Source organism: Prenolepis imparis, unplaced genomic scaffold (genome assembly GCF_030444845.1).
Source record: "Prenolepis imparis isolate NDT839.2.m4 unplaced genomic scaffold, iyPreImpa1.0 SCAF_3, whole genome shotgun sequence".
Lineage (NCBI taxonomy): Eukaryota > Metazoa > Arthropoda > Insecta > Hymenoptera > Formicidae > Prenolepis > Prenolepis imparis.
Genome location: NW_028141161.1, coordinates 2708858 through 2722993, shown reverse-complemented (window position 1 = coordinate 2722993; position 14136 = coordinate 2708858). Strand labels below are relative to the sequence as shown.

The 14136-nt window shown below is 38.2% G+C and overlaps 2 protein-coding genes across 2 annotated transcripts; both read right to left on the bottom strand.

Moving 5' to 3' along the window:
• Positions 1-469: 469 nt before the first annotated feature.
• LOC145934241 (uncharacterized) lies at positions 470-1297 on the bottom strand. The gene is made up of 2 exons (XM_083034608.1): positions 1046-1297; positions 470-637 (listed from the first exon to the last, which is right to left on the bottom strand). The coding sequence occupies exons 1-2, from the start codon at positions 1295-1297 to the stop codon at positions 470-472; spliced, it is 420 nt and encodes a 139-aa protein (XP_082890734.1).
• Positions 1298-6393: 5096 nt separating this feature from the next.
• LOC145934240 (uncharacterized) lies at positions 6394-7092 on the bottom strand. The gene has a single exon (XM_083034607.1). The coding sequence runs from the start codon at positions 7090-7092 to the stop codon at positions 6394-6396; it is 699 nt and encodes a 232-aa protein (XP_082890733.1).
• Between the last annotated feature and the right edge of the window lie 7044 nt (positions 7093-14136).

Below are 14136 nucleotides of genomic sequence, written 5' to 3'. Positions count from 1 at the left end.
CGCGAAGAGGCCCCCGGAGAAGCGGAGACCACCGACCTCAGGCCTCGTTTGGCCCGACGCGCCCGACGAGCCCGCCTCACGCCTCTCTTTCCGGTCCCTCTGAACCCAGGGGGTTCCCCAAAAACTTTTGGGCCATCTTCCTCAAGTTGGACAAAGGAGTGTCCGCAATTCCGCTTACAAATGCCTCCCGAGAGGGAAGATTTGCACGCCCTACCGACATAGTATCAGGACCCAAGAATGGATTTTCCATGTCCTTTAAGAGGATTTTGTCTCGTTTGGCTGCGTTAAGGCGCTCCTTAGCCGCAGCCAAATTGACGTAATCACCGGTCTTAGCCGGACGACCACGCTTCCCAATCGTCTTTCTTTCGGACTTATCTCTTGATTTTGCCTCGTCCAAAGGGCGCCGGTCCGATGAGGAACACGATTCCGAGGAAACCTCGGAAATAAAATTACTTTACCTCCAAATGGTTTAGGATTCTTCATCAAATCCCTGAAGTTTATCAACTGCTGTTAAGGCATGTCCAACAGTCATGCTCATCTCATCCCATATGATTAGTTTGGCAGAGATTATTTCTCGTGCAGCTTGAGAGTTTCCTCTGATATTAGATTTAGCTCCATCATTAATTGGGATTGAAAGCTTGAACAGAGAGTAATATGTTCTTCCTCCTTTTAAAAGTGTGGCTGCAATGCCAGTTGAGGCACATGGAAGAACTATCTCGTTTCTTCCTCGAATAACACTCAGAAATGTGTTAACTAGGTAAGTTCTTCTTGCAAATCCGTCAATACAAAATAACCGCTGAGGTTCATTCTCATTGTCAATCGCTCGCATGACTATATCGTACACGTGCTTTTGCTCAGCATTTAGTGTAGATAATAAATAATCACCACGTATTCTTTCTTCATCCACATTATACTCTGTTATGTAAATATTTACTGGAGTTGGATTTGGCAATTGGAAGTTCTCACAGCTACTTCCATTATTTATCAGAATTTCTTGTATATGGTTTAAAGCCATATTTTCAGGATTGACAACATTATTGTGTACAAAATCCTCAATCATGAGATCCTTGTATTTATTCCAAATAGTTGGTACGTCTGTTGAAGTTCCAAAGATGCAAATGTAGGTAAATAGTTCTCGAAGTTGTGCAGGCATATTGGATTCTGTTGCTTTCTCCAGCGTTTTTACCCAAAGATCATCAGCTTCTACCAAATTTTTTGCAATTGCTGCATCCTTAAACGTCTCATAAAGAACTCCATTTACAGTTCTCAAATCTTCAAAATGTTTAGCTCCAGCCATATGGAGTGGAAGAAGACGGAAATAAAATCTCTCAATATCTTTTATGCTTACTGTGTAAAGTCTTGAAATTATTTTGTCACCACCTTTTTGCGTGGCTTCCACTTAGTTTCTTTTTTATCATAGACATAGTGATAAGGAATATCTGTGTAAAGAAAATGCACCGCATTTTCATCAGATTGATTCAATTTAAACCATGCAGTCAGCGTAGTATCTCGAGTGAGCTCTCTTTGAGCAGCTGCTCTTCATTTCCCGCTCGGAAATAAACCATTTGGCGATTAGGCAAATGAACTGCCAGTCTTATTACTGTGTAAGACTTCATGAACAGATCGTATCCGTTCAGTCTCCACATTGCTTCTGGAGCACATATCTTGCATCCAGAAATGAGTTAACTTCGTCTATTTTAATTAGCCTTGTGCCATCTCGTGCTTGCACTTCAATTGCAGCACAGTCAAATCCTTTATGAATATATTTATATAAGTATTTTACGCTCTTCACTGATGAACATATTTCCAAATTGGTGTGTCGATCATATTTCATAATTAAATATGGTGAATATGGTACCACCCATCGATTGTCAACTTCTCTGCCTCTGACGGTGTATTTTTTCCCAAAATTCCTTCGTTGATACATGGGAAATCCATTTACATTAGCATTAGTTTCTTCACGAAACTCTTTTGGAAAACCTTTTGAACATTTTCCATCGTCCCCAGTGCAAGGATATCTCTGGGAGGGATCTCCACAAGGACCATGAATCATGTGCTTCAAAACTTTTACATTAAGTTCTGGATATCTTTCTTCGTCAGGAATTTCAGCCCATACCATCATGTCAATGACTTCTTGAAGTCAGGGCTTATCTTCATCACTCAACATTGCAAGTAAATGCAAATGTGTAAGTCCTCTTTTTTGAAACTCAATCACGCCTGCATAAGCTATAATATTTCCAAAAATTTTATTTTGGATTAGATCCTTTAAAATTTCTTTGACATCCAAATTAAATGTTTTAGCGATCAAATCAGGTCGAAACTCTATTAGACATCCATCATTATCCCTAATTTCTGGGCATTTAGGATTGCAAGTCATCGTAAGAAAAATGTCTGGTTTACCAAACTTTCTGACCAGAGACATGGCATCTTGGTACCTTTCTTGCATGTTTCTTGGACTGCCCATAAATGAAGATGGTAATATTACAGATATACCAGCTTTAATTCCTTCATTTTGTGCTCGATTATCTAAGTGATCCATTAATCCCAAATAAAGTTCTGCTCTTAATTGAAGTTGATTTAATTTAATATAATTAAGCCTATTGGCTTCAGTTTTCATATAGGCATCAAGTATAAATTGACATCTCAACTTGCCTGCCTTTTTAAATTGATTAAATTCGGCTCTTGGTGCCAGCAGGTGAGCATAATAATCCATTTGAGTTACTTTGAATCCTGGATATTTAGGATTATGTGATTTAAGTTCTGAATGCCATCCATCGTTACCATATGGATATAACAAAGGATAACACATTGGGTCACACCTTTTGTCCAGAATTGATATTTGTTGAACATTGTTCGAATTTTTATTATAAATCCGAATGTCTTTTTCAAATGGAGGCTCACCATCTACATTCTGAAAGACCACAGCTATTTCATTAGCTTGTGGAGCATTATATCTTCTTTGATCATGTTGAGGATCATTTCGAAAGGACAACATTAAATTTATGGTTTCATTGCCTCTCGGATTAAGATCTTGTTCAACTTGACGCATCATCTTGAAAGTTTTGGCAAATTCATTGCATTGGACCATAAAGCATGACAAATCTTTCATTATTTCTGGATCACATTCTTGATTAGCTTGGTTATTCATTCTATGATATATAGTTTCTTCTGTATCTAAAAAGTAAAGCTGTGCATAGCGCGGAGCTTGTCCATCCGCTGGGCGCATTGCCATCGAGGTCAAATGATGATATTGCCCATGAATCTTCAAGCAATAAGGAGCATTGTTCACAACTTCCAATGGATTTCTATTGTCCGAGGCACCCATGGAAGCCAGCGCTGTTATATGAACGAATATTATCTAGGAAATTTTTAGATGCAGAATCATTTCCAATGTATAATTTTTTCAGAAAATCAGGACAATTTATTTGATTTAATTGAAGCTTGCCCTTTTGGTAACAATATGTGAATTTTCCATCTTTAGACTTTTCACATTTAAAATTTAACGATTTGCAAAATTGGCATTCGACATTCATTTGGCCAAGTGTATGAATAGGCACATTCAATTCATTGCCCTTGGCAATTAGCGCAATGTGTCGATTTAATTGTCTGGCTTGGTGCCTTCTCTGAGTATGTCTCTGTGCATCTGTTTGCAATCGTTGAGACCTTGCGTCAACATTTTCATCTGCCCTATTCTGAGCATGTCTCTGGGCATCAACTTCAAGTCGTTGAGACCGTGCGTCATCATTTCCATATGCCCTCTTCTGAGTATGTCTCTGGGCATCAACTTCAAGTCGTTGAGACCTTGCGTCAACATTTTCATCTGCCCTATTCTGAGCATGTCTCTGAGCATCATCTTCAAGTCGTTGAGACTTTTTCTCAGAACTCTGAATTTTTCTTCTTTGTCGTGAGCGCCTGCCTTCGTTATTCACTTTATACAAATTTCCGCCTTTTCTCTTTTGAGGCATACTTATCTGCGTTATACCATATACGTATAATTATACGAAATATTATATAGTAATACGTTATTTAAATTTAAAATATTAATTATTTTTTTAATAGTTTATTAATGTAAATTATTTATTAATTATTCAATATAAATTTACTTATTATTCTCTTTCTTTTCAGTTCACGTTCTATCTCTTTCCTTTCTTTTCCAGATCGCTTGTTCTTCTAAAAAGATTTAACGTTCTCGGGCCGACTTCTATATCTCGAACCTCAGTTAATAGAATTTAAATTTAATTAAATAATTAATTAATATAATATGATAAATAAATTACTTTAATTTATAAAGCAATAATCGCTCGAGTAATAAAGTTTTATTTTACAATAAATTTCATATATATTTTTAAAAAATTTTCTTTATGTTATAAAGCAATAATTGCTCGAGAAAGAGAATTAAAGATTCATAATTTTATGTAGAATTGAGAAATTGATAATTCAAATAATTGTTATATATAATATTTTATTTAAAAATTATTATACTTTATTTTATAATGAAAAAATTGCTTGAGATACGTTCGCTTATAATTTTTCGCGCTAATAGCGGCGTTTATTCGTGTCTTGATACATCGCGTAAAATACGAAATTATTCTCCCCTCTCCTCAATACTTATCGATTATCGATGTTGATATAATTCTTAAACAAATTAATACGTGATAACATCGGGTCAAGTAATTGATCGTATATAGAAATTTTCAAATATATTTGAAAAAAAAATTACTTTATGTTAGATTGCAATAATTGTTCGATGTACATCAGAATTTCTATTTTATAATAATTTTTGAAAAGTAATGTTCATAAATTAATGTAGAATTTACAATTTGATAATTCAAAAAATTGATATATATTTGAAAAAGTAATTAAAATAATTAATTAATCAATAATTGTTGAAGATAATTCCTGCTTATAATATCAATAATTAAATTATCTAAAATTTGCTATATCTGCGATACGTAGCAATTTTAATATTATAAATTTTGATTAAATAATAAACTAAACTTACTTATTATTCTCTTTTGTTTCAATTCTATTTCCTTTCTTTTATCTCCAAATCGTTCGTTTATTCAAAAAGATTTAACGTCCTCCAGCCGACTTCAATATTTCGATCCTGGGCTTTATCCTTCACACACACACTCGTTCCTAAATAATTGTTAATTTACAATTTAATAAGTCAAATAATTTTGATATATATTTGAGAAAAAGGTTCATAATTTTATGTATAATTGACAATTTGATAATTCAAATAATTTATATTATTTTATAATAATTTATATTAAAGAAGAAATTTAATTTTTTTAATCAATCAATAATTGCTTTTTAATTAATCAATAATTGCTGATAAATATTTTTAAAAAAATTTAATTTTTTTATAATATCAATAATAAACTTCTCCAAAATTATATTTTGAATAATAAAGTTCATAATTTTATGTAGAACTTACAATTTTAAACTTATTTATTATTCTTTTTTGTTCTAATTCTATTTCCTTTATTTTCTTAAAAAATTGTTTATCTATATTTTTTAATTATTCGCGCTAAAATAGCTGCGTTTTTAAAAATACATTTCGTAAAGTACGAAAGTATTCTTCACCATCCTTCGTACTTATTGCTTATTGATGTATTGACATTGGGTCAAGTAATTGATCGTATAAATTAATTTTGACATATATTTGAAAAAAAAATTACTTTATGTTATAAAGTAATAATTACTCAAACTATGTCAAAATTTTTAATTCATAATAATTTTTAAATATAAGATTTATGTTCTTTAGCGGAACGAAATTATCGTTTTCGTTGGAGCTATTATCTCGTTAGACCGCCGGTGCAAAGGTCACAGGTTGGAAGACTCGCAAGAGGAATGAAAGCACAAACGTAACTTGATTCTAGTCACTCTGATTTATTCTCTCAGTTCGACAAGATAATTTTTAATCATTCGTTTACACGTACACTTTCGGCGCAGTTTCGGTAGCTCAGCTTTAGCAGACTCTTCAGATCGAACTGAACTTTCGTGAGGTATCGAGCAGCGCGAGGAATTCGCAAAATCCCATCCCGCACGTCTCATCATCCTCCCTGCGGCGAGCGACTAGTACACAAAAACTCGAGCAAATTGTCGAGACAGCGACGTAACTAAAGTGTTTTCTACATGGTTCCATTAACCAGTTATCACTGGGTCACACCGTAATTTTCGCGATTAATACTGAACATACCGCCCGCCGCGACACTTACGTGTCGAAACAATTTTGGAGAGACGCACGGAACCAGCTCCCGATATTAATCAGCCTAATATTAAACATGATTTATTTTGAATTTGATTATGAACTAATAGAGCAATCACAATAATCTTACAATCTATACGCACGGGGAATGCCTTGTTTAGTCTTGATGGTCAAGCGAACTAATTCGCAAGCAAGCGACAGATTTTCGTAATCGGACGAGTACGAACGGTCGTAGCGGTGCGCAAGGTAACTACTCGGACGAGATTGTCTGGACCCGGGTGCGACCGAGTCACGCGCGCGAGCTCCCATTTCGCTGGAGGGAGCAAATGATTCTTAATTAAAACGAGGTCGTTGACTGCCACGGCGGGTTTGCGGGTCTGCCACTTGGATCTCTGATGTAACGTGTGCAAGTAGTCATGCAGCCAAGTTCGCCAGATTGTTTCGGTCAAGAATTGAACATGTTGCCAACGTGTCAGTCGATTCTCGTTTAAGTCCAGTACAGACGTTTCCGGTAGTGAAATCAACGGTCGACCGATCAAAAAATGAGCGGGAGTCAGGGCCGAAATATCGTCAGGATCATCCTTCAACACCGAGAGAGGCCGTGAATTTAAACAAACCTCTATTCGACACAACAGAGTAGCGAACTCTATCTGAGACAAAGTGTGTGCGCCAACCACTCTTCGCAAATTGTGCTTGAAGCTTTTGACGGCTGCTTCCCATAGACCACCGAAGTGAGGGGCGTTAACCGGGATAAAGTGCCAATTCGTACCCTCACTCACCAACGAGGAATGTAATGTGTGATTTCGACAGACTGCTTGAAATGCTTGACAAAGCTCACGATCGGCTCCCTGAAAATTAATACCGTTATCACTATACATATTCGAGGGGGTTCCCCGACGGCTGACAAATCGACGGAACGCCGAGAGTAAGGCGTTTGTCGAGACGTCGTCTACGTACTCTAAGTGTACGGCTCTGGTCGCGAGACAAACGAAGATCGCAACATAGTATTTCCGAACGCGTATACCTCGCCCGACGTAAGGTAGGATCATGAAAGGCCCTGCGTAATCAACCCCGCTATGGGAAAAGGGAGGGGAAGGTGTAACACGAGCGGTAGGTAAGCCTCCATCATTTGCTTAGCGGTACAGGCACGTTCACGTATACAGACGACACAGCGGTTGATGAAACAGCGAACCATCGAGCGAGCGCCTAAGATCCAGTAACGCTGTCGCAGCAATCGGAGAGTCAATTGCGTACCACCATGCAACGACTGTAGGTAATATTGAGCTATTATCAAGTTACTGATCTGGTGTCGCTGGAGGATCGCTGGAAATCTTTCATTAAAGGATAGGTACGCGTGCTGTAGACGGCTTCCCAATCGTAAGACGCCTTCGCCGTCCAAAAATGGATTCAATGTGCGAAGTGAAAGCGCGGGATTGTACATACTTAACCCAGAACGAACGGGCAAACTCTATCTCGTCCACTGACGTCAGAGTTGACCGTTTTCCCTTGACGTTGCGACTTTCGAGTATACGAACGAATCGCGAAAGGAGCGCAGTAATTCGCAGCAACTTTCCCCAGCAGGAATACCGATATAACAGGTCCCATTCATTCGGGACTGTAGTCGCGTGACAGACTACGTCGCGACGTTCTTCCAGATCGATCGATCCTGGACCTGATGTATTGCTTGGATCGTCATTGCGTTTACATCTCAAAGACGGCCAAAAAACAGAAGGTTTAGTTAACCATGACGGACCGTGCTATCAGAGAGAATGTTGATGTAGATTGGAGGCTGAAACGCCCCGCGAGGCATAATCCGCGGGGTTATCCGCGGAAGGGACGTGAGACCTCTTTACTCCAGGTAGAGTAGTTTGAATAGCGGAGACACGATTCGCAATAAAAGGCTTCCACCTCGAAGGATGGTGTTTAACCCAAGTCAGCACTACGGTGGAATCTGTCCAACCATAAATAGGAACATAGTTCAGGGCAAGAGACGTCTGAACGAACAAGAGTAGTTTGACTAGGAGAGAGGCGCCATTCAATTCGAGCCGCGGGATGCTAACAGTTTTCAACGGAGCGACTTTGGACTTGGCAGTTAAAAGTGAGACGCGTATGTCGTCCAGGGAGTACAATACGCGGATATATACTACAGCGGCGTATGCTCTCGCGGAAGCGTCGGAGAATCCGTGAATTTCCGTCGCGAGCCCGTCGCGTGTGGTTCCCATCCACCTAGGAACTCGATATTCGGCAAGATGCGATAATGACACGCTGTAATTCCGCCATCTTATCGCCAAATCACTTGGTAGTGGTGTGTCCCAATCGATTTTTCGAAGCCAAAGATCTTGAAGAAGAATCTTGGCAGTTACGACGACCGGTGAGGCCCAGCCCAGTGGGTCAAAGAGGCGCGCTATGGCCAAAAGAATCGAACGTTTTGTAGGGATTGATTCGATTAATTTTACGACTTGAAAGCGGAAACTGTCCTCGTCGGAAACCCATGTAAGTCCCAATACTTTTAGCAACTCGCTATTACTGAACGGCAGATCGGACCTGATGTACGAGGGTTGTCTGAAAAGTTTCCGACCTCAACATGAAGATGGCAGCACTCGTAAACAAAAGTTGGGGAATGTGTTTGCGCATGCTTTGAAAGGTACTCACCAAAATTTCAGCCATTTTGGACGCGCAGTTGTTGTTTGACAATCATTTGAGTGAGTCGATGCGAGTGTTTTTGTGAAAATGAAAAAAATCGAGTATCGAGCTGTCATTAAATATTTGTTTTTGAAAGGCAATACGCCTACGCAAATCAAAGACGAGTTGGACGCTGTGTACGGGGACTCTGCACCATCATTTACCACCGTGAAATTTTGGGCTGCTGAATTTAAACGTGGCCGTACCAGCTTGGGTGACGATGAATGTTCGGGACGTTCAAAAACTGCAACCACTGACGATAATATCACTCAAGTTCACCAAATGGTGCTAGACAACCGTCGAATTAAAGTTAGAGAGATAGCAGAGGCTATGAACATGTCCAAAGAACGTGTTTGTCACATATTGAATCAAGATTTAGGCATGAGAAAGCTGTCCGCGCGTTGGTTGCCGCGTTTGCTCACTTTGGATCAAAAACGTGTTCGAATGAACATTTCCAACGCTCTGTTGGCGCAGTTTAGGCGCAATAAATCAGAGGTTTGGCGCCGATTAATTACTGTAGATGAAACTTGGATACACCATTATACTCCAGAAACAAAAACACAGTCAAAACAGTGGACTACGAAGGGGGAATCGGCTCCAAAAAAAGCAAAGGTTGTTCCTTCGGCTGGGAAAGTGATGGCAACTGTTTTCTGGGATAGTCATGGAGTTATCTTAATCGATTATCTTCAAAAAGAAAAAACCATTACAGGAGCATACTACGCATCAGTACTTGACAAGCTGAAGGCAGAAATTGCGGAAAAACGGCCACATTTGCAGAAAACAAAATTTTTGTTTCACCAAGACAATGCGCCGTCTCACACCTCAGCGGTTGCCATGGCGAAAATCCACGAATTACGGTTTGAACTACTTGACCACCCTCCTTACTCACCAGATCTAGCCCCAAGCGACTTTTTTTGTTCCCTAAGCTAAAAGTTGCGCTCGGAGGACAGAGATTTTCGTCGAATGAGGAGGCCATCACCTTCGTAAACAACTATTTTGCAGAGAAAGACGCCGAGTACTATTTGGACGGGTTGAAGAAATGGGAGCATCACTGGGAGAAGTGTATAGACTTACAAGGAGACTATGTAGAAAAAAAAAATTAATTTGAAGAAAAAATGTCTTGTATCTTTGTTAGGTCGGAAACTTTTCAGACAACCCTCGTAATTTCTGAGGAAGGAATAACTACGGATCCTGATAAGATTTCTACTGTGAAAGACTGGCCAATCCCTAAAACTAAGAAGCAGGTTCGTAGTTTCTTAGGCTTTTGTTCCTATTACAGGAAATTCGTCAAAGGATTTTCTTTGATAGCGAAGCCGTTATTCTCTTTAACTGAAAATTTAACAAAGTTTGTTTGGACTCAACATTGTGAAGCAGCATTTGAAGAGTTAAAGAAACGTTTAGTGTCTTCTCCTATTTTATCTTTCCCAAGGAGTGAAGGGCGATTTATTCTCGATACCAATGCTTCTAACCATGGAATCGGTGCAGTGTTGTCTCAAGTTCAGGATGGAGAAGAAAAGGTTTTAGCATATTTTAGTCGAGTATTGAGCAAGTCAGAAAGGAACTATTGTGTAACGCGACGAGAGTTGTTAGCCATTGTAGATTCAATAAAAACTTTTTATTTATACGGAAGTAAATTTATGATCAGGACTGATTATATTTCCCTACGTTGGTTAATGTCATTTAAGAATCTGGAAGGGCAAATGGCACGGTGGTTAGAGCGGATTCAACAGTATGATTTTGAGATTGTACACCGAAAGGGAAAATCTCATGGAAATGCTGATGGCCTATCTAGACGCCCTTGTGCAGAGGATAATTGCAATTACTGCAATAAGATAGATGCAAAAAAAGAAGAGTTCGTCGAAAGGGTAATTTTGAGCTTGAATAATCAGGAAGGATGGAGGAAGGATCAATTAGAAGGTCCGGCAATAGCTAAGATTTTGTTCGGAAAAGAAAGGAATCAGCGTCCTTCTTGGCAAGAGATTATTTCGGAAAATTCATCTTCAAAGATTTATTGGTCGTATTGGGATTCTCTCGTGATTAGGAACGGAGTATTATATAGAAAATGGGAGTGTCCTAATTTGCAGTCTTGCATTTTTCAGACAATAGTTCCACAAAGCAGAGTTCGAGAAATCTTAAAAGAAGCACATGATTCTCCTACAGGTGGACACTTTGGAATTAATAAAACTTTGGCGAAAGTTCGAAAACGATTCTTCTGGGCCACCTGTAAACAGGACGTCGAAAACTGGTGCAAATCTTGCAAAATTTGTATAGCCAAAAAGGGACCATCCGATAAGGGAAAATCTGAAATGCGGATTTACAATGCTGGCATTCCTTTCGAAAGAATCCAAATGGACATCTTGGGCCCATTTCCGAAATCTGTTGTAGTGATCTGTTGTAATGTGTAGATATCTGTTAGTAATATCTGACTGTTTTACGAAGTGGGTAGAGGCATTTCCGCTAAAAAATATTAGGGCGAATACCATTGCAAAAGTTTTTGTAAATCAAATAATTTCAAGGTACGGCGTGCTTTCAGAATTACATACGGACCAAGAAAGAAACTTTGATTCTCGATTATTTCTTGAATTATCACAGTTATTAGGAATAAAAAAGACTAGGACAACTCCTTTTCATCCACAATCGAACGGTGTGGTTGAACGCCAACACCAAACGATAATTAATTATTTGGCTAAGTTTGTTTCTGAAAATCAACAAAATTGGGATCGTTGGATTGGAATGTGTCTTTTAGCTTATAGATCTGCTAGACACGAAACCACTGGAATCTCTCCTACTGAATTGCGTTTTGGTAGAGACTTAAAATTACCTTTAGATCTTCTTCGAGGTAGTCCTCCAGAAAATCAATTAAATCTTTCGGAAGAAAATTATGTTACAGACCCAGATAGCAAAATGTTAGCAGCATGTCGGCAGTATGACAGCAGATCTAATCATGACTTTACAGCAGATTCCTATCCACTGTGTCCGCAATTGATGATATTCTGCTAGCATAGTTAGTAAGCAAAATCTGACAGCATATTGGCGGCAGAAACCGAGCAGATCTGCACATATAGTGTGATGGCAGATTGGCAGCAGAAACCAAACAGATCTGTCAAACGCAATCTAATAGCAGATTGGCGGCAGAAATCGAGCAGGATCTGCACAATTCCTTGCCATTTGAATATATAAGTATAATAAAATTCAATATTTTTCGATGAATATAACAGATGCATAAGGCGTGTTATCCGCTACTTATAATTTTTTTTTCATAAATATGATATTTAATGTATAACATATTATATTGTATGTAGTTATATCTCACATAGCAATTTTAAATGTTCAATTTAATCTATTAATTAAATTAATAAAATAAATTGTAAAAATAATTAAATTTATATAATTTATTATATAAAATTTAAGATATAATTTATATGAGAATTAATTCTGCTTTATGCTTTAAATAGAAAGTAAATGGATAATTTTTCATGTATATCCTATTGATTCTAATAAGTTTAATATTCTCATGTTAGACTTGTCAGATATCAAAAATTAAACTGATAGAAAAATATACTTTTGATCTTTTATTAATAGCCACGACTTGCAGACTTTATATCTATTTTTAACAGAAATTTGATTGCGAGAAAATACATCACATAGCGGTAGGTGAAGGAACTATTAAATAACTGCAAAATGCAGATCCTGTTGTCAATTTGCCATCAGATTGTGCGCGCGCAAATCTTGCTCGATTTCTGCCGTCAATCTGACACCAAACTGCGTTGCGCAAATCCTGCTCGGTTTCTACTACCAATCTGCTATGATAATTCTATACAAATCCTGCTTGATTTCTGCTAATGACTTGCTGCCAAATTATGTCAGCAGATTTTATAACATTTCTGCCAACGTTCTGCTATCATTATCTGATATAACAAGTTTTGTATAAAATCTGCAGTTTTTTTGCTGGCAAAAATATATAGCACACAGTTTTAATACATGCTCTTGACAGATTTGGCTATCTGGGGAGTTAAAAAGGAAATTAAATAAAATTTATGAAGAAGTTAGGCAACGTTTAAATGTTAGATCTTCAAGAGCTAAAGCCTATTATGATCGAAAAGCTCGTAAAATACAATTTGATTCTGGACAGAAGCTTTGGCTACATAATCCTCGTAGGGTTATAGGGAAAACTCCTAAATTACAGAGCAATTGGGAAGGTCCATACGAGGTAGTAAAAAGGTTAAATGATGTAGTATATTCGGAAATCGAGAAAACATAGGAATAAGATCATCTGGATAGATTGGCATCTCATTATGAAAGGCAAATTTTAAAATACTTTCAATTAGACAGTTTGTAGGTTTCAGAAAAAAAAGGAGAGCACATCCGAAGCCCAATTTAGTGTCATTAAGTAGCTTAACAAATCTTTTTACTTGTATTGTGTTATTATTTTAAAGATTTCAATTAAGAAGAAGAGGAATGGTTTGAACGAAAAGGAAAAGAAAACTGGAGAAGGAATGGTTTGGACAAAAAAGAAAAGAAAACTGGAAGAAGAATGGTTTGGACGAAAAGGAAAAGAAGACTGGAGGAGGAATGGTTTGGACGAAAAGGAAAAGAAGACTGAAAAAGGAATAGTATAAACGAAAAGGAAAGGAGAAAATTATAAGAAGACTGTCTCACCCGCGGTTTTTAGATCCGTGGTTTTCCCGAGGGTCGTAGGGCAAATGCCGAGACAAGAACTTGGGCAGTCCCTTTGAGGACGACGGGTCCACGGAAAATACCCCCACTTGTTCGAAGATGGATCAGAGAAACAACGGTCGGAGAATAAATTACGTCAATGGAGTAAGGAACGCGCAGTTCGGTAACCTGCAGCAGCAGCTCAGGGTAGAACAAGAAGTCGCATAAAGTACTCCAAAGACGGACAAGAAATTTGGATCATACTTAATAGGATTGTCGGGACGACAATCTTAGAAGAGAGGGGATAGTGTTGTGTCCCCGTATTTGTCGGATGCTGGGTATATTGTCCGGCGGGAAGTTCGACAGGTATTGGAAGATCGTCTCCGAGTGCGTCTCCAAAGAGTTGTTGTTAAACAACCGGCGCGTTGTTGTTTCTCGGCGCCATATTGTGGAGTTGGTCTTCGGCCTTCGCGCGGCGCGGTTGATTATACGGACTGGCTTATTCTGTTATGTCGTTTGCTTTCATTGGATTAATTTACGTATTCTTATTATTAAAAGTTCTTCGTTTTCTACGCGAGACTAAT

Coding starts and splice junctions, on each gene's coding strand:
- LOC145934240 (XM_083034607.1), bottom strand. CDS start 7,092: ATGTATAGTGATAACGGTATTAATTTTCAGGGAGCCGATCGTGAGCTT.
- LOC145934241 (XM_083034608.1), bottom strand. CDS start 1,297: ATGGCTGGAGCTAAACATTTTGAAGATTTGAGAACTGTAAATGGAGTT. Junction 638..1,045: donor ATCTCATGATTGAGGATTTT/GTACACAATAAT, acceptor TCTCTGTTCAAG/CTTTCAATCCCAATTAATGA.